The sequence below is a fragment of the Strigops habroptila genome, chromosome 7 (assembly GCF_004027225.2).
Source record: "Strigops habroptila isolate Jane chromosome 7, bStrHab1.2.pri, whole genome shotgun sequence".
NCBI lineage: Eukaryota > Metazoa > Chordata > Aves > Psittaciformes > Psittacidae > Strigops > Strigops habroptila.
This window is the reverse complement of record NC_044283.2, coordinates 33,621,943-33,645,075: the sequence shown is the minus strand read 5'-3', so window position 1 is coordinate 33,645,075 and position 23,133 is coordinate 33,621,943. Positions and strand designations below refer to the sequence as shown.

Genomic DNA, 23,133 nt, shown 5'->3' with positions numbered 1-23,133 from the left:
CAGTTACACAGACCTGCCTACCTTCACTTAAAATTCACTTATCTTTCACTTAAAAGGGAACCAACAGAAATATGATAACCTAAGACCAGCAGCAACAGCATGGAAAAGAGTTCATCGCGTTGTCAGTTTTAAGAGCCAAATGTTAAGAAATCGATGCAAAGAATAATTTAGTCGTAACCTGAAAGTAAAACATAACCAAAAATTCTCATTCTCATCTATAGTTTAAGGCTGTTTTCTTCTTTTTTCCTTCTGCCGCCCCCCCCCCCCCCCCCCCCCCCCCATAATTTAGATCACCTTTTGAGTGAAATACATGCAAAGTCTAAACACCCTGACTTTCTGGCTAAGTAAAAGTGTTACAGTTATGTTACTGTTATATTACAGATATGAAGGGAAAGGCTAAACATTATGGCAGTCTGGAATACGAGTGCTTGGGTAAGCAGGAGAGTAGTGAGTGAACATGATATAGCAGCAACAAAACAGTTTGAAAAGAAGGACACGGATTCAATCCCAGGAATTCAGCCTGTATACAAAAGCCTGTATACATGCAGTGAAGTATAATTTTTGACTCTTATAAGCTATAATTTTAATAAACTAGAAATGCTTTGAAATAGAGGAGTAACTTAGGAAGAAACAGGCTAAATGTAAAGAACTTTGATCTCTTACATCTTGTAGCACTGGAAATACTATGCAGTACTGCAGAGATACAACAGACTAATGGATTTAAAAAATAAGTTTTGTCACACACAGACCTGTTGGCTTTACGCAGACATAGCACAGAAGCACAACAGGAAGAAAACATGGCATACTGATAGTATTGAGACACTTGGGCAAAAGCAAAATACTTAAAGACTAGACACTGAGCTCCTTTTGTATGGGAATGCTGTTACTGCACACTGGGCATCCAGTACCATACCCTGTGTGAATAGCTGTGACCTCTGACAGGTTTGCTGTAGGATCTCCTAGTCATCTCTGGGCTACGAGGAGGTTTACCCAGAACAAATATCTCTCTCTTTAAATTAGCCTAGAAAAATCACAAAAACGGTGTCAAGTGAGAGTTTAAGAATGAAGCATCTTGGGATTTTTGTTGCTTCATTCACACATGCAAACTGGACATGCTTTTCTTGATAACAAAAAGCAACTGTTGCAGGTGCAAACAATGGTACCATTATTAGTATTCAGTATTTTCTTTGTTGCCACTGTATCTTTCTTCCAAGGGTTTGCTGCTCTGGCACATGCCCATACACATTACAGCCAAAAGACCAATCGCACACAGTGTATGCAGTTGGAACAGTTATTGCAAGTGTACCTGCTGAAGTAGCTTGGTTAATAATACAGAAAAGCTCAACAGCACCGAGCAGAAATACCAATGACAAATGTCGTAATTCCTTGCTGTTAAACAGACCACAGACCTTAAATCTACATTTAGAAAGCAAGTAAATACTTAATGGAAAGTACTTCAAGGAAAACTCCTTGTTTTGTTATCACTTTAAAGCAGCTAAATATTTGTTAGAATTCAGCTGGGGTATGTGCACAGCAAATGTGAGTTCTCAGGAGCAGGAGTGAGTTGGGGGGAATGCATAGTGCTGACATTGGAATTTGTGACTGGTTGCCAGTAGAATATGGCAAGACAGAAGAACAGCCCCCTCTTAGGAGCTGAGAGGGTGAGTAACAAACAAAAAAGGATACCAAGGGAGGCTGAGGAGGCAGGAAAACATCAGCATTTCTCCTTGGGAAGTGTCTTCTTTTTTTCCTTTGGAGGACACATCCCTCTCACCAACCTGGAGCAAAGTGACACTTCCCACCCATAGCTCCTTGTATTCTACTACCCAAATCCCTGGTCATGCTTTAGAGTTGAGCCACATTCCAAATATATACATGTACACATGTATGTATGTATTTTTACATTAACAAAAATTACCAAAGTATCAGTATACAGTTTCAAGAACTCTCTGAAGAATCTCCCTTCAATTGTGATATTTGAGTCCTGGAAATGTCTCATGTCCTTTCTGCTGTAGGAGTTGAGAGCAGACTTTAATCACAGACAACATGCAGAAAGAGGATAGGAACTGTCCTTCCTTCTCAAGTCCAGCCTGTAGACTACGTCACAACAAACTGTGACAGCCAAAACCAACTCTTTACTCTGACGATATAGTCAGTATTGACTGCTGAAACCGGTTTGCTTACCCTTTATCTCATTTTGGAAATACTGTCCAAAGGAAAATACATTGTTGGTAGGAGTGTATTCTAGTAATTTCAACAATTTTCAGATAGATAACTCTACATTCATTAAGTGTATAAAAGGAATCTTATAAAGTTCCCTAGACTTAAGAAATAATCCAGATTTGAAATGCTTTGAAAACAATAATTAACAGCTAGAACTCTGTAACCCCTTGAGACCTCCAGTTCTTCTCAGTACTCAGGCTCTCCTGTCTGCAAAATGGAGTCATCTCCCTTGGTTACGTAGTACCTTGCTTCCAGCCATGCCCAATGAAGAGCAGTACACTGTTAGGAGATTCCCAGGAGCAGATCTTTTAACTCTCAAACCAGATATTCCTTCTATTTGTTTTCAGCTGGGATTAACATGCCTTGCTCAAGCAAGAAAAAGGAATATCAGAGTCACCTAAAAATAATTTCAATGTAGATGAGGAATTTTCTGAATTTTGTCAGTCAGGCCTAAGCAAAAAGTACCCATCAAAAGCACCACTCAACTGGTAAATTATTTGAAGTTCCAGAAACAAATGCAGTACTGTGTTTTACCCCTTCTTTGGGGTGAAACATACCTAAGCCCTGGAAAGAATCCTTATGTGTCTTTGTCTCTTCCCTACTTCAGGAAAAAAAACCCCATCAGATCTGGTGGACCATAAGACTTCTTTGAGTCCATTATGCCTGGGTTTGCCATGAACACACATTGTAAAATGTGGTAGATTTTTTGAGAGAAAAAAAAAAAGGTGTTTTTTTGCCATAGAATTAATGATCACTTTTCTTAGAATAGTTTCTCAAACTTTTTACATGACTTTTTCTCCTTTCCATGAGCAGATGGACTCTGGATATCAGCACTGGAAACTGACTTTGCCCACTTTCCAGATTTCATTTTTCTGCCACAGAGCTGCAGTGCTGACACAAAGTGTAGTCCTGAAGAGGGAATAATCTTTGTCCAATCCCTGACTAATAGAATTGGTATTTAGAACATGACCCTCAGCAGTGGTTCTTCACTGTGAAATATATGACTGTTCTCCCAGGCTTTGGATTGAAATTGAAAAGTTCACACTTGTGAACTACAAATGTTACTTAGTTTCTGCGTATTTGAATATGATTCGGTTTCTTTCATCTAAATAAGAGTTACAGATGCCCTGGTATGCACTTTAAATTGAGTTCTGCTTTCCTATCACTGCTATCTCCTTAAGGTATTTCATTGTATCATATTGATTATAGTTTTACCTTGTGTTTCATTTGAAAAAGTCCTATCATAGCACATGGAGTATTATGTTATTTAATATTAGTAAAGGGAACAATACATTTGAAAATATCGAGCTCAGTGTTAGCCTTGCAGTTATTTAACATACATGAAGATCTGCAACAATCCATACTCCAGAGGTACAGTTACCTTTAACTTTGGTGAGTCTTTCTCCTGCTGATGTAAGGGTTTAGAAAGGAGAGGAGGTGAGAGGGAAGCAGTAGACGGGGATGTTGTAGGAACAGAGTGAGAAGTTGGTGCCTTGGCAGAGTGAAATGGAAGGTTAGAAGAAAGGTACAAAGGAGGATCACAGTGTCCCGATGTTCCCGCAGTAAGTAGAAATGGCTTGAAAGTTTGAGAATTGTGCTATAAAATCAGCTGTGAAGGGTGTAAAATGCTCAATAACGAGTCATGTAACTAACTCGAACAGCCAGAAGTGTGATGCTAATTTTATTATTAGTGAGTCTACTTTTCTGGAAGAAAATTCCTTCCCTCAGTAAATCACAACAAGCTGCCATTTGTGGCTGTAGATTTCACCTCTACTCTTACAGTTTTCTCCTATGTTTTCCAGGTCAAGTAAGGGTAGAGGCAACCTGCATTTGGCCTAAAACGTATTGTCCTAAATATCTGATTTACATGTTTGCATGTCCCAGCCAAAGCAACTGCCTGAACAGTCTGTTGAAATAAGTGCTGGACAGAAAAAATCTGTTCTAAAACTTTGCCAAGAAACCACGCAAACTGTGCAGCAATAATGTGGCATTTAATGGCTAGCACACATTTGGGTTAATTCAGTGTTGTACTGTCCCAGAGAGGAACTGGGGAGGGCTTTAGGGGGAAGCATTTGTTTAACTGCCAAACATAATCTGATCTGTTATTATTAGTCACATTCTCAGAGTCTACTATAAATATATCAGCCCGTGAAGTGACACATGTGAAGTACAAACTGCTGAGTCTCTGCAGGCGGAATGTCGCTCCCTCTGAAGGCTGTTGAGAGCATTTCCTTGCTGGGGCCTCTGGCTCAAAAAGGGTGGCATGTAATGGGCCAGCGAGGAAAATGGTTCACTGGCTTTCAGCATCCGAAGCAAAATGGCAGCTTAAAAGGCTGGAAGGGAAAAGACCAGCAGAACTGATACACCTTATAACTTATAATGGTGTTTATGCTGCTTCTGGGAAGGGGATATACCCTAACAATTTTTATCAAATGCAATAATATAAAACTTTGCATGATATGAACATGGAAATAGAATCATAGAATGGTTTGGGTTGGAAGGGACCTTAAAGATCATCTAGTTCCAACCCCCCTGCCACAGGCAGGGACACCTTCCACTAGACCAGGTTGCTAAAAGCCCTGTCCAACCTGGACAAAAAAAACCCCAAAACAAACAAAACCAAACAAACAAACGAGGCAGGGAATAATTACACTAACTAACTGAACACAGAAGCCAGGTTTTTCAGAAATTAAAATACCTTATTGATATTCGGTGAAGTGTATCCTTCATGACATACCATGGAATCTCCTCCACTTGCTATTGGGAATTCTAAATTATCATGTCCCAGATCCTCCTCCTCTATATAGAGTCTGGTCAGTTCTTCTGTTGTATCTTGTGCTTCGCTGTAGACATCTGATTCTTGAGGCTCTGACTGATCCCCTATATTAACTGACAGATCTGCAGTGCAGATTTCCTCTTCATTTTCAGGAATTGCAGCTAGCACTGTGGAGATGGAGCCACATTTTTGTGGTGGAGGGATGTTACAGATAGTGCCAACATGTTCACCTTCTCTTGTAGTGTCTGACAAGTCTCTAGGTACTTCAATAACTGAAGAAGAGTCAAGTATACCTCTCAATTCCTTATCTTTTCCTGGTTTGGTATTGTTGCTGGTGTATTTATATGCTATGTCATAAGGTGAGCTGGCTGAAGATGAGACATAGGTAGATACAAGAAAGGACATAGGAAGAGCTGTAGGAGAGCTGAGAGACACCTCTGTATTTGGAATAATGGGATCATCCTTAAAGTGGTGACTGCTATTACCTGGGGAGATCGCTACAGACTGGGAGGTTGTTAATGCCAAAGAATTGAGTTCTTCTAAGTCACAAAGAAAACTGTCTGGAAATGGTGGAGAAGGTAAGATGTATACGCTTGAAGGTGAAAACCCAACAGTTCTTGGAAACCAGTCACTAGTGGCAGCCTGGAGAATCTTTTGATCGATGTGTGGCCAAGAGGAGGAAAGGTGCCTGGGAAGTGGGGACAGTGCTTGGGAAGGCAACTTCAAAAATAAGAAAAACATGGGAACTTAAATAAATAAGCATGACAGTGAACTAGGATATGAGTAGACTGGAAAAGAAAAATATCTGTGCCATCATCTGGATTATAGGATATTATTTCAGTGAGCACGGCTGTTTGAAATCATTACTACATGAATCAGAACAGCAGGAAAGACATTTGAAAACTGAAACTGTATCAGGTTCTGGCTTGGGGCTTAAATGTCAGACATTAAGACACATCTGAATCATTACATTCATGAAGGCGACCTGCATTTGATCTGCTGAAGTTATGTTACTTATGGTGCTCTGTTAGCGAGCCTGTCACAGGTTACTAAATCATACAATTAATATTAATGTAATTTTGTCCAAACCATTACTGCTATTTTGAAACTAGCATTTTCATAAGTACACTTTAGGTATCATTAAGTATTTCTTTTAAACTGTAACAACTGAGGTGATTTCTAATTATCCTAATGTTTACGCTTCTACTTTTTCTTAGTACTCTGAGTAAATGTTTAAGAAACATCTTGAATACATTGCATACTTTTATTAAGGCATGAGCAGCTACAGAATGCATTTCTTTTTTTTTCAGAAGTAACCCTATTAGTTCAAAATTATTTCAACATTTGAGAAAGGTACATTCAATTCTAATTGAATGTAGGCATTCAACAATGCTTTAAAATAGTGACAGCACAGTACACAGCAGTATATTTTGAGTACCGTTACATAATATTGATTGAAGTATCCTTCTGGTAAAAGAAACGTCCTTTGGTAAGAATGAGAGACTGGTGAGTCATACGTACACAGCATCAGTAGATATCCATTGCTTCAGTAAATACTGAAAATGCGTTTTTGTTACTATCAATCCTCAAAATTAAAATTGAGTGAAAAATATTTTGACCTCATTGTTAGAATTATACAGAATAATTAGATGTACATCTCTAAGTTACCTGGACTAATTTAGACTTTAAGTATTGCTCTAGAATAGGAAAATACTTTCGAAAGGACAAATTGACGTCACAGTATAAGAAGGTTCATTTACTTACCTTCTGCTTGAGTTTTCTTGAGGCAAATAGCTTTATTTTATAGCTAGACAAACCTTTGTTACAGAGTCTTCTGTACCAAAGTAAGCGGTATAGACTGATAGAATGCAGTCTGCTAAACAGAGGTATGCTGTTAAAAGCAATGCTCAGTCTTTTTCCCCTCATCTTTCCTCTTGAACAATGGTCTCTAACCTGTGGTTTTAAGGTCAATAATGCTGCTGAGGAGACATTGCCATTTTTAGTTTCCCATGGCTAAAGACTGCGCTAGAGCTAGAGACATAGATGGTCTTGCACAAGTTACAGAGGACAAAGTGTGCTCCTGGCTTGTATTGCTTACTTATTTTTACTGCTATTAGGCCAGAGAAGTTTAGTGCAATTGCTCTAGCAACAGGGAGTGATATGTGCTAAAAAACTACAAAGGAATAGGAAAAGTGGTATCAGTAATTGTGGAAAACTCCAGAACACCTTCAGGACTGCTAAAGTCCTTCTGGATAGTCAGGAACAAGATGTCTTCTGCCATGGTATTGCCACTTCTGAATACAGTTGAATTCAGAAACGAGATGTCTGTTTAAGAGTGTCAGTGTCTTTTTCCCATGTTACAAAGAAGGCTTCTTCCACTTTCCTCCCCTGGAGGAACTGATTTAGTAATAACTAACTAAATAATAGTGGCAGGCCAGTTTTGTAATCTGAATATAAATGCTCTGAAACATCTCCTACACTCAGCACTGGCTATAGGGGTTACACAAACACCAGCTTTAGCTGCAGGATGCCTTAGAGACAAGCTTGCTCCATAGAAAATGGGGAGAGAGGCATCTCCAAACACCAAGAGACAGCTCTGTAACATGGAGCACCTAAGCTGCCTCATACTCTTGACCTGCCTTCAGGAACCTCTGGATTCCTATAATCATAAGGGGCCCTAGCTTATGAATATCTCAGCCTGCAGCTATAGAATTTGATGATACTTCAATTCTACAGTTTTGTCAGAATGGAAGAGAGAGGAGCTAGTTCCCTGCTGTGACACATTCTGGAAAATCAGACAAGACCTGCTGTAGCAGCTATCCAAGCCCAGCCAATACTGTTTAGCTGTAAGCAGTATTTTCAGAGGCCACTGTTGTCTATAAATGACATCTTTTGGTAGCTGTCTCCAAAGCTGCAAATAAATGTGGAGCTTATCTCAAAGCTGAAGCATGTGCATGAGCACTAGTATGACAGTATATGAAAGCAGAAAAGGGGACAAATCTAATGAAAGTGAGATTAATAGCGGGATAAGAAGTTTACAATTACACACAAAACCTACCACCCATGCTGAAGAGAGAAACAACAAAGGTAAAGAGGAAAATTTAGAAAAGTTTCCATCTTGAACACACAAAATCATTGATAATACATTCATGCTGATCACAGTTTGTATTAAGAAACTTTCTTAGTTTCTGTTGCTACAAAAGAGCTTATGTCCCCCACAGAGGTGACTGTGAAATCTCATGAATGAATGATAAATTGGAATACAGGAATCTTTTTGCAGAATCCTGTGGTGTGATTTGTGGTGGTTATACACTAGGAAGAAAAAGAATTCAGAACCTACAACAGACATTTGGTGTGAAAAATTACAACTATAAAGGTCTGAAATCAAGTTCATTGACAATGTGATGACATTTGCCTCACTACTAAATGAAACAATTCTGTCACTGTTGTCATACCACTCCAAAGAACCTCTGTTATACCAACAGCCTCCTTCTTGGATGTGAATGGCAAAACATTATAGTACAGAATCATTAGTAGTTCTCTTTTACTTTGAAAGGGACAGAACTGGTCTTGGCAATCTGAGTCCCCACACGAACTGCCCTCTCTTTCCCTGTGCATGCTTATGGGACTGCAGGCTTTCAGGACAGCTGTGTCATAGGAATGGCTTCACCCTGCGCCATGAAAGGTCTGCCAGCCATACCCTTTATGCTCACATTCTGCCTAAGATTCCCAAAGTAAGTTTTGTTCTGTTGGCTTGATTTTTTCTGCCCAAATTTTGCCTGGCCCTACTCTCAATAATGTAATAGCTAATGAAGAAAAGAGCAAAAATTGTGGCGGAATGTAAGACACACACTTGACTGTTAAAATATTTTAATAACAAGTTAGTAACGCAAGTCTATCTATGCAGGAAAGAAAATTTAGTGTACTCAATGAGTAAATCATGTATTGTATTAATAATTAAAAACTTACAAATCCTTCTAAACCCACTGTAGGAGTGACAGCAAGTTAAAAAAAAAAATTCCTTACCTTAGTTGAACCTAAATGATGTATTCTGTCACTAGAATAGCTTTGGGGTATTGGAGGATCAGGGTAGTCATCAAGACTTTTTGATGCATTCTTTTTCATGACTTCTACATAGGAAACAGGGAAGATGCCTTGTCTGTTGGTTCCTGGTATTTTACCTTCATACCAGTTTTGATCAACTCGCTTTAGAAGAATTACTCTGTCTCCCTGAAATCATTATGAAAATGAGTTAGCAGCAGATACATTAACTTAATTTTTTGAATAGCAGAAACTACTGTAACATATAGTAGTATTTTCCCTGCCGTGCTGTGAAAGACTGCAAGCCAATAAGCTATTATGTTAGTAGTTTTTCCTACCATTACGTTGCTTTGTGCATAGCAAATATTGAATGCAGAGTGCACCAAAGCACAGCATTTACCTATATATTAATTCTGTGCAGCAGAAGACACTATAATAATATTTGTTAAGTAGTTCTAAAATGTACCTTTCTAAGCGATAACTCCACATTTGTGTCTGCACTGAAATTGTATTTGGCAACAGCTTCTCCAATCTCTCCGATCTGTGCAGGGGGAGGTGGCCTGGCAGGCTGTGCTTTTTCTGGGGGAGAAAGTTTCTAAGGAAAAAGGAAAACCACAGATTTTCATCACTCTCATGCAGTTTGTGGCCGTATTACCCAAACTAATTCAATGAATTAAAACAAGGAACAAACCTCAACGTAAGAAATTGGGAATATTCCAACTCTTCCATGGTGCTCACCCTCATACCAGTTTTGATCAATTTTCCTGAGGATATAGACAGTATCTCCTTTCTTAAAGGACAGCTCTCTGTAACAAATTTATTTAAATCAGATGCTTACAGCTTTACATTTAACTCTTCTACCAGCATAGTTTCTGAGAACTTTACAGTTTGGAACTGAAATAGAATGTAACAACTAAACATGTGAAGAAAAAGTGTTGCAGCTGTGGTGCACTTACCAGTTGATTATACCATATAAAATGAAACAATTCACATTTATGAATCCCAGGTACTATCGGTAGGTTATGTAGGCCTGTTTTACACTGTGATTCCAAGAAAGTATTGCCAGTTATTACTGGAGTACTTAGTATATATAGGGTCTGCATGCAAGTATGATGTCTTTTGGATCACCTGTTTAGATGCTGCTTTTATGACAGGCATCTGAGGGGTATCTGGTGTTCTTTTTGAAATTAGTAGGGAAAACTATAGAATATATCCCATGTCTCTATGGCCTATTGCTACCTTTTTGCAGCAGGACAGCTTGGCATGCTTCTGCTCTAAGCATTTTTCTTCCAAGAGAGCTATGTAGAAACATGAGGAACACAGGATTATGTTCTCACCATTTCTGATACTCAGGGCCTGTGATATGTTTGATGTTGGATACCAAAAAAGGGAATTATCCAAATAATTAAGCATATTTTCAGATCTTAGCCTGGGAGTTCTTCACTGTATCATTAATTTGTTTGGTTTGGGGTTTGTTTTTTTTTTCCAAGAGTTCATCTGCTGGTTTGATAATTTAAGTTTTGAGTTTTCTACAGCCAGTGTAATTCTAGTGTCAGTGAAGATTGTTCTGATGATCCAAGGTATTTGAACAACAGCAGGAATGAAATACAGGCACTCTACCTTGAGTCTTTCGTATCCTAAACTAGTGTTTCCCAATTTTGTTTATCTTATGGACTGCTGTGATCTGTCTTGGTATTGGACATGTTACATCCTGCAGAGAGCCTGAGTATGTTAAGACACACAGGAAGATGCTGAAGCATTATACAGAATTTTGATAAGCACATTATCCGTGACAATATTTTAAGCACTGTACGTTGTATAACCTAAGTACAATTCAAAACAGAGTGTTCAGTGGGTAACTCTCAGGACCCATGCTCTAAAAGGCTGAAGATGCACAGCCATTCATGTGTTCAAACAAATACAGTGGAGAATATAATAATGTAAGACATTTTTATTACACAGTTTGCTAATGCACAGGCAATGACCCAGCAAGCAGGGTCCTCTGCTTCCATGGCATTTGCTGCTGAAACTGGCTAGAACAGCAGTTAGCTGCCATAAGTGCTAGAAAGATTTTTCTTGAATTGTGAATTCTTAAATGAACAGAAGTCTAGTACTTACTTAGAAGTCTGAGCTTTAAAGTCATATACAGCTCTAGCTGGCAGTTTCTGAAAAGTAGGCAAAGTGATTAATACATTCAGGTAGTATTACTGTATAATAAACATATTTCAGGTTTTAAAACCAAGACCCAAAAAGGAAAGAACATGTGCCTTACTCTGGTTCTTGCAGTAATAGGCAAAAAAATATACAGCTTCCTTTTTTAAGGCAGTTACATGTTTGGGACTTAGCTGCTATTTCAATTTTTAAAATACTAGATTTTAATGCAGACTGCTTTGCAATTTTACATTTAATACAACTACAAAAGTAAAAAAAAACCCCAACTAAATACAGATGTGATATATAGGAAACTAGATCTTTAGGTACAATGGAAATTCACATGCCTAATATTCTCTAATACTTTAGATGTCTCTTCTGTTAAATTTATTATCTTTAGGCTAATTTCAACTGTAAATACTGCATCTTTTTTTTTTTTTTTTAGTATATATATAAAAGAAAAATATTCTGACAGCTGGAAAAGGTTAGGAATATTTTAAATTTCTACAATCACATTCATAGTTTTAAGAAAGTCTGAGAAACACAGGACTGGAGGTGATCTCAAGATATCTGTGCAGCTCTCTTGCTATCACAGACAATCACATCATGTAATTCCTTTCATATGTTTATCAAGTTCTATCACCAAGTATCTGTAAACTCAATCTTGTTTCAAAAATAAGACTGTAAAAGAAGCCTACGTCTCCTCACCTGTGTGGTTGACACATTTTACTGTTTTCAAAGGCGTGCTGGAAACATGAACTGTGATGTGACCCGAGAGCATCACTCATCTAGTGTTTGCCTCTGATGGGTAACCGGCACTAGATACTTCAGAGGAAGGTGCAAGAAGTGATGACCAGTATTATGTGAGGATATCTGGTAAAGTGATTTAGTCTTTCTCTGCAAGTACTTGCACAGATAAGTTTGCTATATTTTTAAACTCTCTCATACTAGTGGCTAGAATGAGCTGATTATGCTATTTCTGAGAAATACTATTTGTAATGATGTAAAGGTTCACATCTTTTCTATAAGAGGAATAAAATCAGACAACTGTAAGTTTTGCATAATAGAAGCTACAGCTTATCTTACAAAGCTTGCTACTTCAAGAAATTTTAGAGTATCAATCTCCTTAATGAAAAAGAAGGATGCTGTCCCATCTAATGATAAGTAATTGCTCCTTTTGTCTGTATCATTATACTGTCTTAAAACCAACACGTCTTGTCTAAGATATGTTACCCATTTATATATCCATGGATGGATATTGCTGCATTATTTATTATTATTTTGCTACCTCTTTGTCTGAATTTCCTCTTCTCTCCCTTGGAGTACATCGTCCCACATCAGTGAAAGCAGAAGAATAGCTTCCAGGAGACTCCTGGTCTACTGAAAACAGAAATTATGTGAAACTATGGTAAATTAAACAAACCATTTAACTCTGTGATGCTGATTGGTTTCATTTAGGGGGTGAAGAGATTGAAATGTATTATTTTATATTTAATAGAAAGAAAAGCACATGATGGGAGGGCTAAAGTGCATCCTTAAACAAAATAAAGGTACTAACTGTCAAGCAAAGGCCATCCTCTGATCCACAGCAGAAGAATATGATAGAGGATCAAGAGCACAAAATAATGTCTCACTGTATGAAGGGATGCCCCCCACTGGCCTAAATGGAAGACATGACAGCAGTACTGGGACTCCATCAGTCTGCATGAAACTCTTTTGGAATGCCAACACTATAAACACATAATTGCATGCACAAAACATGATTAAAGCATGCTTCAATGGGAAAAAAAAAATATTTCCTCCTAAGTGATCTAAGATGTATTTCTACTTTACCAGGCACATGTGTTAAGCAGCGCAAGGGAATTTAAAAGGATGTTATTTCATAAACACAACTCTGTTGTAAGAGATGGAGCACAAATCATTAGTCACCAATCTATGTGGCAGATTTTCTCTAAAGCAGTTTACCAATGTTTATTACATGATGGTGAACACATCTTTTCATGTTTCAGTAAAACCAAAATCTTACACTCTATAGCTCTGCAAGTTGCTAGTGTGAAATGAAAATATGGTAGAATTATTTCAGACCAGAGGAAGAAATGAACAGCCTCCTGACTTCTGAGATTTACTATTTCAGTCTCCTACTGCCCCAATGTTACCTGCTAGTGGAGACCTATGACTGATGTTTGTCTTCCTTTGACTTCATTCACATAATCAGTTCTTACCAAGCTCATACATTTCTAAAGAAGTACAAGTGGAACAAAAAAAAAAAGAGGACTGAGAGCATCTCATCCATTATGTTGGGTTATTACAGAAGAAAGATGCAAATGGTCTCCAGTGGTGAAGCCACAAAAACTTGAGGCTATTGATAAACGCAGTGGAGGCAAAAAATGTCAATTTATGTCAATTGTTGCAAGCGTGTCATCACCTACATCACAGTCCCAGCTCTGGCCAGCTTTCTTGATATGGCATGTGTCTGAGAATAAGGATCTATACTCACTGCACAAATCTAGAGATATAATGCCTCCAAACACATCTGTTTGTTTTTGTTTTGGTTTGGTTTTCTTCTTCAAACTCTAGCAGAAAGAGAAGGACATGGGAGGGAAGGCATGAAAATGCTTTAGGAAGAACAGTTTCCTTTACTTTTACACAGCTGCTTATGCAGTCAGTATTTCTAGTTTTCAGTGGGTTTTGCTATGACCTTGAAGTCTCTGGGTGGATGGTGGCTGTAAGAGACACACACAGATTCAACAAAAATGAAACTTCATCAGCAGTAGAGCTCAGCCATGACTGATGCTGATGGAAGTCAATGAATATTCTGCTGTACTCATCCTCCATGCTACTTCAGGGATGTTAATGCTGGCAGTGTACCACTTCCCTTATGTCAGGCTCCTTCATAGCTGCAGAAGCTGTAAGGGATCCACATTTACTCTGCACTGTGGATTTCCTTATTTTCAAGGACTGGAAAATTCTCACTTAGCAACTGTGACATGAGACCAGCTCAATCTCCAACAACTTCAGTACTGCCTGCCAGGGCTAATCATTATCAGGCCTCAAAAGTATGACTAATTCAATTCTGAACTGCATTTTATAGCTTTTTTTAAAAATCAAATTATCTGTTCTCAATATGTCTATTTTATCTGGTTAAGAAGAGATGGTAACAGCTTCAATCTGATTTCTCTTGAAATGCATACTTACTAGTGTGGCACTTGCAAAAGTTACAGAAGAAGATGTGAAATTAAAGAGAAGTAAGATGGGTCTTATCAAATATTTCATAATTGATATAGTAAAGACATTCTCTTACATCCATTTGTGATTTCAAGCATAGCTTTGTAATGTCATTAAATTCTCAAAGCTGCTCAGTCACAGAGGACTGTATCTCCAGAAACAAAATTCTTTAACAGAAATGTTACCATTTAAAATGAGAAAGATTTGCCAAAGACAGTCTAAATCATCTGGGATACTCCTTTGTGCATTCCTGCTGTGAATCTAGTTTGCTTCTTTTAATATTGCAAACTTCAAAAACATTTTAAGCTCAAGCAATTTTTTTGAGAAAAAGAGAAGCAGAGCCACAAACGACTCAAAGTAGCTTGCAAACTAGATCATGGTCAACACAGACTTTTTTAGAAGTTATACTCACACAGGTAATTTCAGTCAAATTTTGATTACTGAGAATTTCCCTTCTAAGAGGATAGGAAATTTCTCAAAACTTCATAGATACATTAAAATTCTATGAGAATAACTGATTTTGCTGCCACAGAAATTGGAAATTGTATTGTTTGAACAGTGGAAATGGAAACTTCCTAAAATGACCTTAAGGTCTATTCACAAAAAGTAATATGAAGCAGTGGAATTAGTGTATTTTCATAAGAAAAGAGAATTAACTTTCTATGATACTGGTAGAATTAACAGCATTTTTATCACCTACATGTAACAAAACTATACAGTACAACATGTTTTAGATACAGGTTTGGGTTTTGTTTTTTGTTTTAAATAATAAAGGAAGGGCTATCTGCATATTTGTTTTCTGTTTGAGCAGCATCTTATGATGCATGCATTCACTTTCTGTAAGGTCTTTTTCTTGGGGAAAACCCCCCACATTGCTTAATTTGTAACATATAGCACTAATAGTAATAATAATATTAGTTGAAAACCATCTTTACTCCAGTTGTCCAGATTACTGTATTTTGTGAATAGACAGCAAATATATCTATCCTCATCACCTATGTAAAAATGACTTCAGGAAGAATTTTATGGGATGAAAGCTTCTTACAGACAACACAAATAAAAATGTAATGAGAAAGGGTAGGAAATACAGGGAGTAAGGTTGGATACATAAATCACAAGGACAGAGAAAGAAAGTTAATCCACCTTGGAAACACAGTGCACTATCATTGTTGTTAGTTGCGTCCATGTCTGGAAAAGAGGCACTAAGAGGTAATCTTCCACAATCATTCTGGTACAGTGGGCAATGGATAGCACCATCTTGAGGCAGTGGATGAAAAGGCTGGTGCATGGGACTCCCTTTCAGAGCTTTAAGAGATGAATTCCGTTCTGGAATGTCTGGAAGCAGCTCAGTAATAAGTCTGTGTAATATACTGTTGTCAGGCAAGCTTCCCCTTCTTTTTTCAGCTTTAATTTGGTCACAGATGTCTTTAAGTGCAGAATCTAGTGCTTCAAACACAGATGACTTGCATTTTTTCTTTTCAGTGTGTTTTTTAGGAGCTGCATTTTTTTTCCTCCGGAAAGGCACTGGACTGACTAGGAATGCTATCTTAGAGAGGCCAGATTCTGTTTCCTGTCTCCTTGGATCCTCAGTGGTTTCTTGTTTAGCCCTTTCATGTTTTAGCATGGTGGTGAAACGGGTATAGGATGCTGGGCATCGCCCTTTGCAGGAGCTGATGAGGTGCCTGTGGTGGTGGTGGTGATGGTGGTGATGGCCTGATCCATAAAAGCTTTCAGATGACGTGAAGGAAAAGTGGTCAAAGTCACTTTCACTACAAAAGGATGAACCCTCTATCTGGATAAAGTCACTGAGGTCAGAAACCACTCCATCTTGATCACTGTCTGAAAAATCCATATGTGATCGTTGTGGCTCATCACTGGTCACTTCAATATGAATTGGCATCAGGGTCTTAGACTTGTAGCTCCGTTGTACCTGAGTGGGATGTCTGCCTTGATTTTCTTCCTCCAGCAAGGATTCGATAGAAAACCGCCTCTTTGGACATAAGCCATTTTTAGGAGGCTCTAGTGTAACAGTTGACAACATTTCATCACCTAGGTTCGGCATCGATTTTGACTTCTGAATTAATTTTTCAAATTCAGATATTCTGGTTGGCACCATGTCTCTGGGCACCTCTTCAGTAGAAGACTCCCTCCAGCCTTGAAGGATACCTTTGTGCTGTTCTTTTTCGTACTGCAGTACTCTGGACTTCACAGAACAAATCACCTCAGAATTCATTAAGTCCTTGCGATTGATGCGGTGCATCTTTTTGTACATTTTCAGGAAGCCTGGGGCATCGTGTGCAGATCTGTGACGAACCCTTGACCTACTACTACCACGGCCTTCAACATACGGGGAGGCCCAGTTCATTGAGCAAACTTCTTTAGAGGAGTCTTCACATAACAGAGAGCCCATGCTTTCAGACTTGGCCTGTGCATCAGGAAAACTATCGTGATCATCTGTTAACAGATCATCATAGCTACGAGATTTTCTCTTTGGAGAAGTAGTTTCTTCTGTGCTGCTCCAGACTTCTGCATTTTGACGAGTCATTTGCCAGCCATTCTTGTAGCTGACTGCCCTTCTTGAATCATTTGGAACAGCTAAATGTTGTCTGTAAGTGCTACAGTAATCTAATTCATTTGAGGTGTTGTGGTTGTGCACTGAGTAACTTGAAAGGGATGGATACACTTTGCTAATATCCCCACCTTTATAATCCATAGAGCAGCATGGTAAAAAAGAGACATTGCCAGAAATTAAAAGATTCAGAAAGTTGGAATTAACATCAGTAAGTATTAGAAAGATTAGAAAAGAGACAGCAATTAATGCATCTATCAACTTAGGTCAGTACACAGGTTGCTACATCCTGGGGCAGCTAATTAATTTTCCACCTGTAAAAATGTACTCATGATAATTTGAACATCTACCCCTGCTCAAACCAGCACAACTGTGGAGCTGTTACCCCCTCAGCAACCCCTCTGCCAAAGGAACATAAGAAAACAAGCATTAATACTGATTTTGAAGCAGGTCAATAGACAATAGAAGCTGCAAAGGATTTAAAGATTAAGCCAAACAACAAATCTAGACCTCAAGTCAAATACTGACTTTTCTATCTGGTCATTCTGAAAGAAACTGCTCAGGATTTTTGAGCTGAATAATGTTCAGAAAGTTCACAGCACCTGCATATCCTAAGATAATTAAGATACAGGCAAATATATACTATCAAGTGGGAAAGTCCCCCAGTTGTTCACAGGTAGCATAGGCAGCCCTCTCTTTCCCTGTGTGATAGCACTGAAGGGAGTGGTGTTTTCTACAGCTTATGGACAGCAGAACAAAGTGGCTGAGGAACTGCTATACAGGTGTAAAGGAAGATGTATCAGTTTACTGAGCCTAACCAACATGTAGAAGAAACAATAACCGTTAGACTGATTCTTATAACAAAGCCTGAACTTTCAAGCAAGTTTTAAGACATTTTTATGTGCATGATGGATCTAGAAGTCACTGTGAGACAAATTTTGAACTGTGATCTCTCATACTTGCTCCGAACTTTCAAAAATGGTCTCAAGTGGCAACATTCAGTTCAGGACACATGCTTCAAAACAGGTCAATCTGCTGTCTAGAACAACCTGAATCTTCATCAGAAACTGAAGCTGTGTTCAAAATCCTTGCTGATCAAACAGCTTATAATGTGCTGCTGCTTTAACAAAATGGTTTTAAGAAAAATTAACATTCTAATAGGTTTCATGGGCAAAAATGGAGCTAAACAGGTAGTTCACCTTCCAAAAGTTAATTAGCTGTGGTAGATGTTCTCAAGGGAAGGGTTTTCAAACACAGGAAGTCTTTAAGGCATGGCAAGTAGTCATTATTGGTGGTGTAGTCAAAGATAAATGCAGGTAAATGGAGTTTACTAACTTTTCACTGCTTGGTCTAGTACACCAAATGGATGAGTTTTTAAAGTACCGCTATACCACTGGGTTTAAAATACATTTGCTTTTCCGTCACTTCACTCTTTATATTCCTCGCTGCTTTTCTTTGATGCATTCTGTTGCAGCCTGGATATTATTATTTTTCAGTGGGAATCTACTTTTACAAAGGTCTAAACAGTCCCTAATACAGCTACAGGGTGATTAGCATAGCTATGAAATACAGCAGTTAAATGAATAATAACAACTTAAACAGAAGGAGATCTATTGCATAGAATATTACTCTGTATATGACTTTTATTGTATATTTCACTGGAAACCTTATGTCTTGCTAAAAAAACACACTCCAAACCTCAAACCCAAACCAACAACCGATTCAATTCTCTCTTTTCTGGAGAGATATGTAATAGAGTGAGAACACCGGAGAACAGTAATAGAGTGGCGAGTTACTTGGAAAACGAAGCTAAATAGATTGTATATGCTGTACTAAATACTTCAAGGAGTTACAAAATCAAAAATGGATGTTTGCTTGATTAATTTAGGTCCTGATAACTGACAATGTCTACATCAGCTATAGATGTTGTAAAGGTCTACTATCCTGGAAGCACATCTTAAATCTTACATGCTATTTGTCTTGATTTACTTTCTGTATATAGTGAAAACAGTTATCAATCTAATAAGAAAGTAGTGGAGTTAATAAAACTTTATGGGTTTATAGATTGTGGTATAAATATTAGTCTTCATTTAGTCAATTTTCTTTTGTTAGAATAAGTAGTTGAAACTGGAAAATCCTTGTTACAAATCCAGCTTTTCAGCTTAAAATTACACACGTAAGAGTAAACAAGTTAGCCTTTCCTGAAAGGTCCAAAGCTGTTCCTTCATATAGTAAATCTCTCAGTGAAGTGCACTGAGCAACAGCAGACAGTTGCATTTACTACCAATGTACTGTACAACACATCATCAGTAGCTTTCTGCTAACAAATATAATTCTCTTACCTTTTGCTCGTGATGGAGAAGAAGGAGACGAGCTAGTTAAAGGCTTTCGAAGGGTGGTATATGGGCCTTGCATATCTGTATGGCCTGGGCTAGGCCTGTTTGCGTTCTGATCACTGTGCACCCTCTGATGGCTTACAGCAGGTTCTGACTTCCTTCGTTTTCTATAGTCACTTGCAGTACTTGCAGAACTACAGAAATAAGCAGTATTAGCAGCAGTCTAATTCTGAGGTCAGAATTCAGGGATTTAAAAAGTAAATTTATATTATTGGTTTATAGATTAAACAATATCAGGATAAATACATCAAAACCATGTAAAGGGGAGAAGCACTGGTCTTGGGCATCTTGCAGCATACTTCACAGAGAAAAGCTGAATTTCTTCTTCATCTGATTGTTTTACAGTTTTATACAAAATTGCTATGTCTTTTTAATAGCGAAAGCTTTGAAATAAATGCACCAAGGTTTTTTTACTTTTGATACTATAAATTCAATGCAAAGATAGGAAAAAGACAGAATGAGAACAGATGAGGTAGCATGCTTAGGGAAACAGCACTGAAAGTGCTGCAGGCAGCAAAGTTAACTGACAGATCACTGCGGTTGAGACAGAAACTCAGTGTTGTTCGTGGAAAGACCCAGAATACAGCATGGCTTATTTTGAATGTAAAGAGTTAAGTCCTTGTAAAACGAAAGTAAAATTTACACTCCAGTATCAAAATATGAACACCCTCTCCATGCAGCTCTATTTTGTCAGCTCACAAGGTGAATGTTAAAATGTGGCTTTCTGGAACATCTGATGGTTTCAGGTCACAGAAAAAACCTTCAGGCTGTATAATCTGTGTCTACTGAAATCATATGTTGTATTTCTTACCTAGAGGGCCTGTCCAGGCCTCTGTCTGTTGAATAGTGATGATATAAGGAAGTCTGTGAAAACAAATACATAAATATGTTACATATCTGTATTTGAAAAAACGGTGATGATTTCTGCTTATCATGTTTGATTATACTTTGTTAATCTGTGACAAATCCTATAAAAATAGGCTATGGTTAATGTCCTGGGAACTTCAGCATAGCTACTAGAATGTTTCATGAGAAGAGTTATGCAGTTTTTACAAAGCATCATTATATTTAATTTCCTATTCTACTTCAGTAATGTTTTTTCCTTTAAAGCACTGCTGAGTAACGATCCAAAGTCATGCTTCTCTATAACTTCTTCAAAAATAGATACAGAACAGCCAAAATGAACTTTTACTTTAAAACCACAAAAATCTGAAAATAATTTCCTCATGCAGAAGTGAGGTCTGCAGAGCTTCTCCTCCCTTGCAGTTACTCACCAAAATCCCACAATCATATATAAATTATAGCCAGACATGTTTGCAAATCCCATGATGTTTGTGGCCAGTTGCTGAGCACCTTATATTTCTGGTAAGAACAGGGTTTTTTTACCATGGTATTTGTTTTTTAAAATATATTCTGAAGAAGGTATTTATTCCTGAGTCTTTGCTGTTCATACAGTTCATATTTTCAAGTTTTTCTTTACATCCTCTGAAAGCTGAAAATTACTTTATGACAATTCTTCCACCACTATCCAACTTCGATGATTTTAAAATAAATACCTGGTATTATGAGGTCTGCCTGCAATAAAACCATAGAACTCAGCAGCAGGGTTGCTTACACCAACAGCTAGTGTAACCAGTTTTCACATTTCTACACACCAGAGTGAAGCAAAGGCCTCAGGTCTGTGTGCTTCCTAGCACTACACACAAAACACACATTGAGCCTATTCTGGAAAGCCTCAGAGTCTTATTTCAAATCTGACCACCACTATCAGCCTCATCTTTGTTGACCAGTCACTGCCACAGTGCGGTACCAGCAGAGGAAGGAAACTTGGGCTCACGGGCCATCTCTGTTAGAACTGTTGCATGAGGCAACACAAACATTTTGTAGATTAATTGTCATTGCGGGGTTTCTTGCACAGGTGCCAACCCCCTCCATTAGAGACTGGACCAAGACCATCTGTCACATGATGCTGGCCAAACAGCCGTGAGACACTGATTACTTTCCACCACGTGTAATGGCTCCAGGACCATACGGACCATGATGTAAATCTCAAGGGTGGTGATAGATCCCTATTGCCTCCTATGGAAGGCAATGGCTAAATCACACAACTGAAACCAAACCAGAGAGAACTTTATCCACAGCATTCCCCAGGACATAAATAGTATGTTAGTGATCAGCCTAAGACAACAAGAAGTGTGTGTCATGCCAAAATTGACTGCTGGGTTACTATGTGACTTTTGCTTTCTGTCCTTTATCACTCTTAATGTCCTTTTGTTCTTTCTTTGATACCTTCTTTGAAGGTTTTTCTATATGAAAGATACTGTAGGGTGCACATTCTACAATACTTTTACGACAGGCATATGATAATATATACAAGCTGTGTGGAGTTTATACCTTCTAACCACAGGTAGAGCTGTACTGATAAGGCATAGGGGAAAAGTGAAAGCAAAGAGTGGATACGGTTGCTTTTTATTGCCAAGAGTGGGTACCACTGCTTGTAGCTGTCCTAACAGCTCCTGGGAATTTATTGACCCATGATCCCTCCAAGCCACATCCAGGTGGCCCAATAGAACGCATCTCCCCCCTCACCCACCTCCAAAGCTAATTAGGCATCTTCCCAAATGTTCAACACTGCCCTATATGGATACAGGCTGCCTGACAAAAATAATTAAATATTGAAGACAACCACTCCAAACTACCAAATACAGCCAAATACTCTGATGCCGTTTTACTCAAAACCTCAGATAGATATTTACAATTAAACCAATATTTTAGCTGTTTTCATGCATCAAGTTTCCATGGTGGTGGAAAATTAAGTTAGGAAAAGTAGGCAAAAGTTGTAAACAGGCTTGTTTGCATGATGGTTCTAATACTTAGCAAGTTTGTGAACACAATTTATAAAATTCAAAGATACAAAAAGTTTCAAAATAAAATACAAACATCTCTGTAAAAAGATAAAACCAGTATTACTTAATAGTAATTTTACCCAGACCTACTGAACATGATACTATTTCAAATAATCATGCTAGCTTTAAACCAAACTGGAGTGGATAACTTGCAAACAATTAATAATTTAAGGCCACAATTTGCATTTAATTTTTGGAGAGACTACGAAAGATGAGAGTGAATCACAAATATGAATGAAGTAAAGCTGCCATATGAAATCATTACTGGATTCACTGACTTTCACCCTAACACTCTAAAAATGGGGAGGGATGGGAGAAGGAATGAAAGCCTGAATCTCTCCCACTCAGAGTAGGGCAATGACAGCCCTCTACGTCATCTTGATGTATTTTATTTGGAGTAATGACAGTGACTGTCAATCCTACAGTTATAAATTTACAATCAGCAACCTTAGTCATAAATACTGAATAGGAGAAATGACAGTTTAGCCACAAAGGCTTTCACTTGAGATACAGAATTTGTAGTCAAATATTTCAATTAAAGAAATACTACTGTGCTGATGAATTAATTGTGCAGTGCACTTGCCCAACTCTGAAGAAGTGGGAATTTGTCAAAGAGTTAGAGACGTATGGGCTGTTGTGTAATTCTGAGTGTTAATCTCTGAGATGTTTTGGGATAAGGACTCACAGTTCCTAGGATAATAAGATCAACATCCAAATGCACTAGTGATCTGGAAAGATATGAAGACAAAGATACAATGATTGTGAATTAGAAACATCTCATAGCTATCAGAAGGAAACCACTAAACTTTAACACACTTAAGACATAAACGGTGAGCATTCCAACCC

The 23,133-nt window shown here is 38.0% G+C and overlaps 1 protein-coding gene across 23 annotated transcripts in view; it reads right to left on the bottom strand.

Annotated features, from left to right (window-relative positions):
* Nucleotides 1-23,133, bottom strand: part of SORBS2 (sorbin and SH3 domain containing 2) — a 151,254-nt gene that overhangs the window by 8,367 nt on the left and 119,754 nt on the right. For 9 of the 23 annotated variants that reach the window (XM_030493015.1, XM_030493019.1, XM_030493018.1 and 6 more), the window contains 9 exons: nt 20,193-20,245; nt 19,328-19,515; nt 15,560-17,116; nt 12,480-12,571; nt 11,159-11,205; nt 9,732-9,846; nt 9,507-9,635; nt 9,026-9,229; nt 4,922-5,719 (listed from right to left, as the gene is read on the bottom strand). In XM_030493015.1, the coding sequence (XP_030348875.1) occupies nt 4,922-5,719; nt 9,026-9,229; nt 9,507-9,635; nt 9,732-9,846; nt 11,159-11,205; nt 12,480-12,571; nt 15,560-17,116; nt 19,328-19,515; nt 20,193-20,245 (3,183 nt within the window). Of the gene's footprint in view, nt 1-913; nt 1,022-4,921; nt 5,720-9,025; nt 9,230-9,506; nt 9,636-9,731; nt 9,847-11,158; nt 11,206-12,479; nt 12,572-15,559; nt 17,117-19,327; nt 19,516-20,192; nt 20,246-23,133 lie in introns of all 23 variants that reach the window. The other 14 variants (XM_030493035.1, XM_030493034.1, XM_030493036.1 and 11 more) reach the window with 7 other exon arrangements.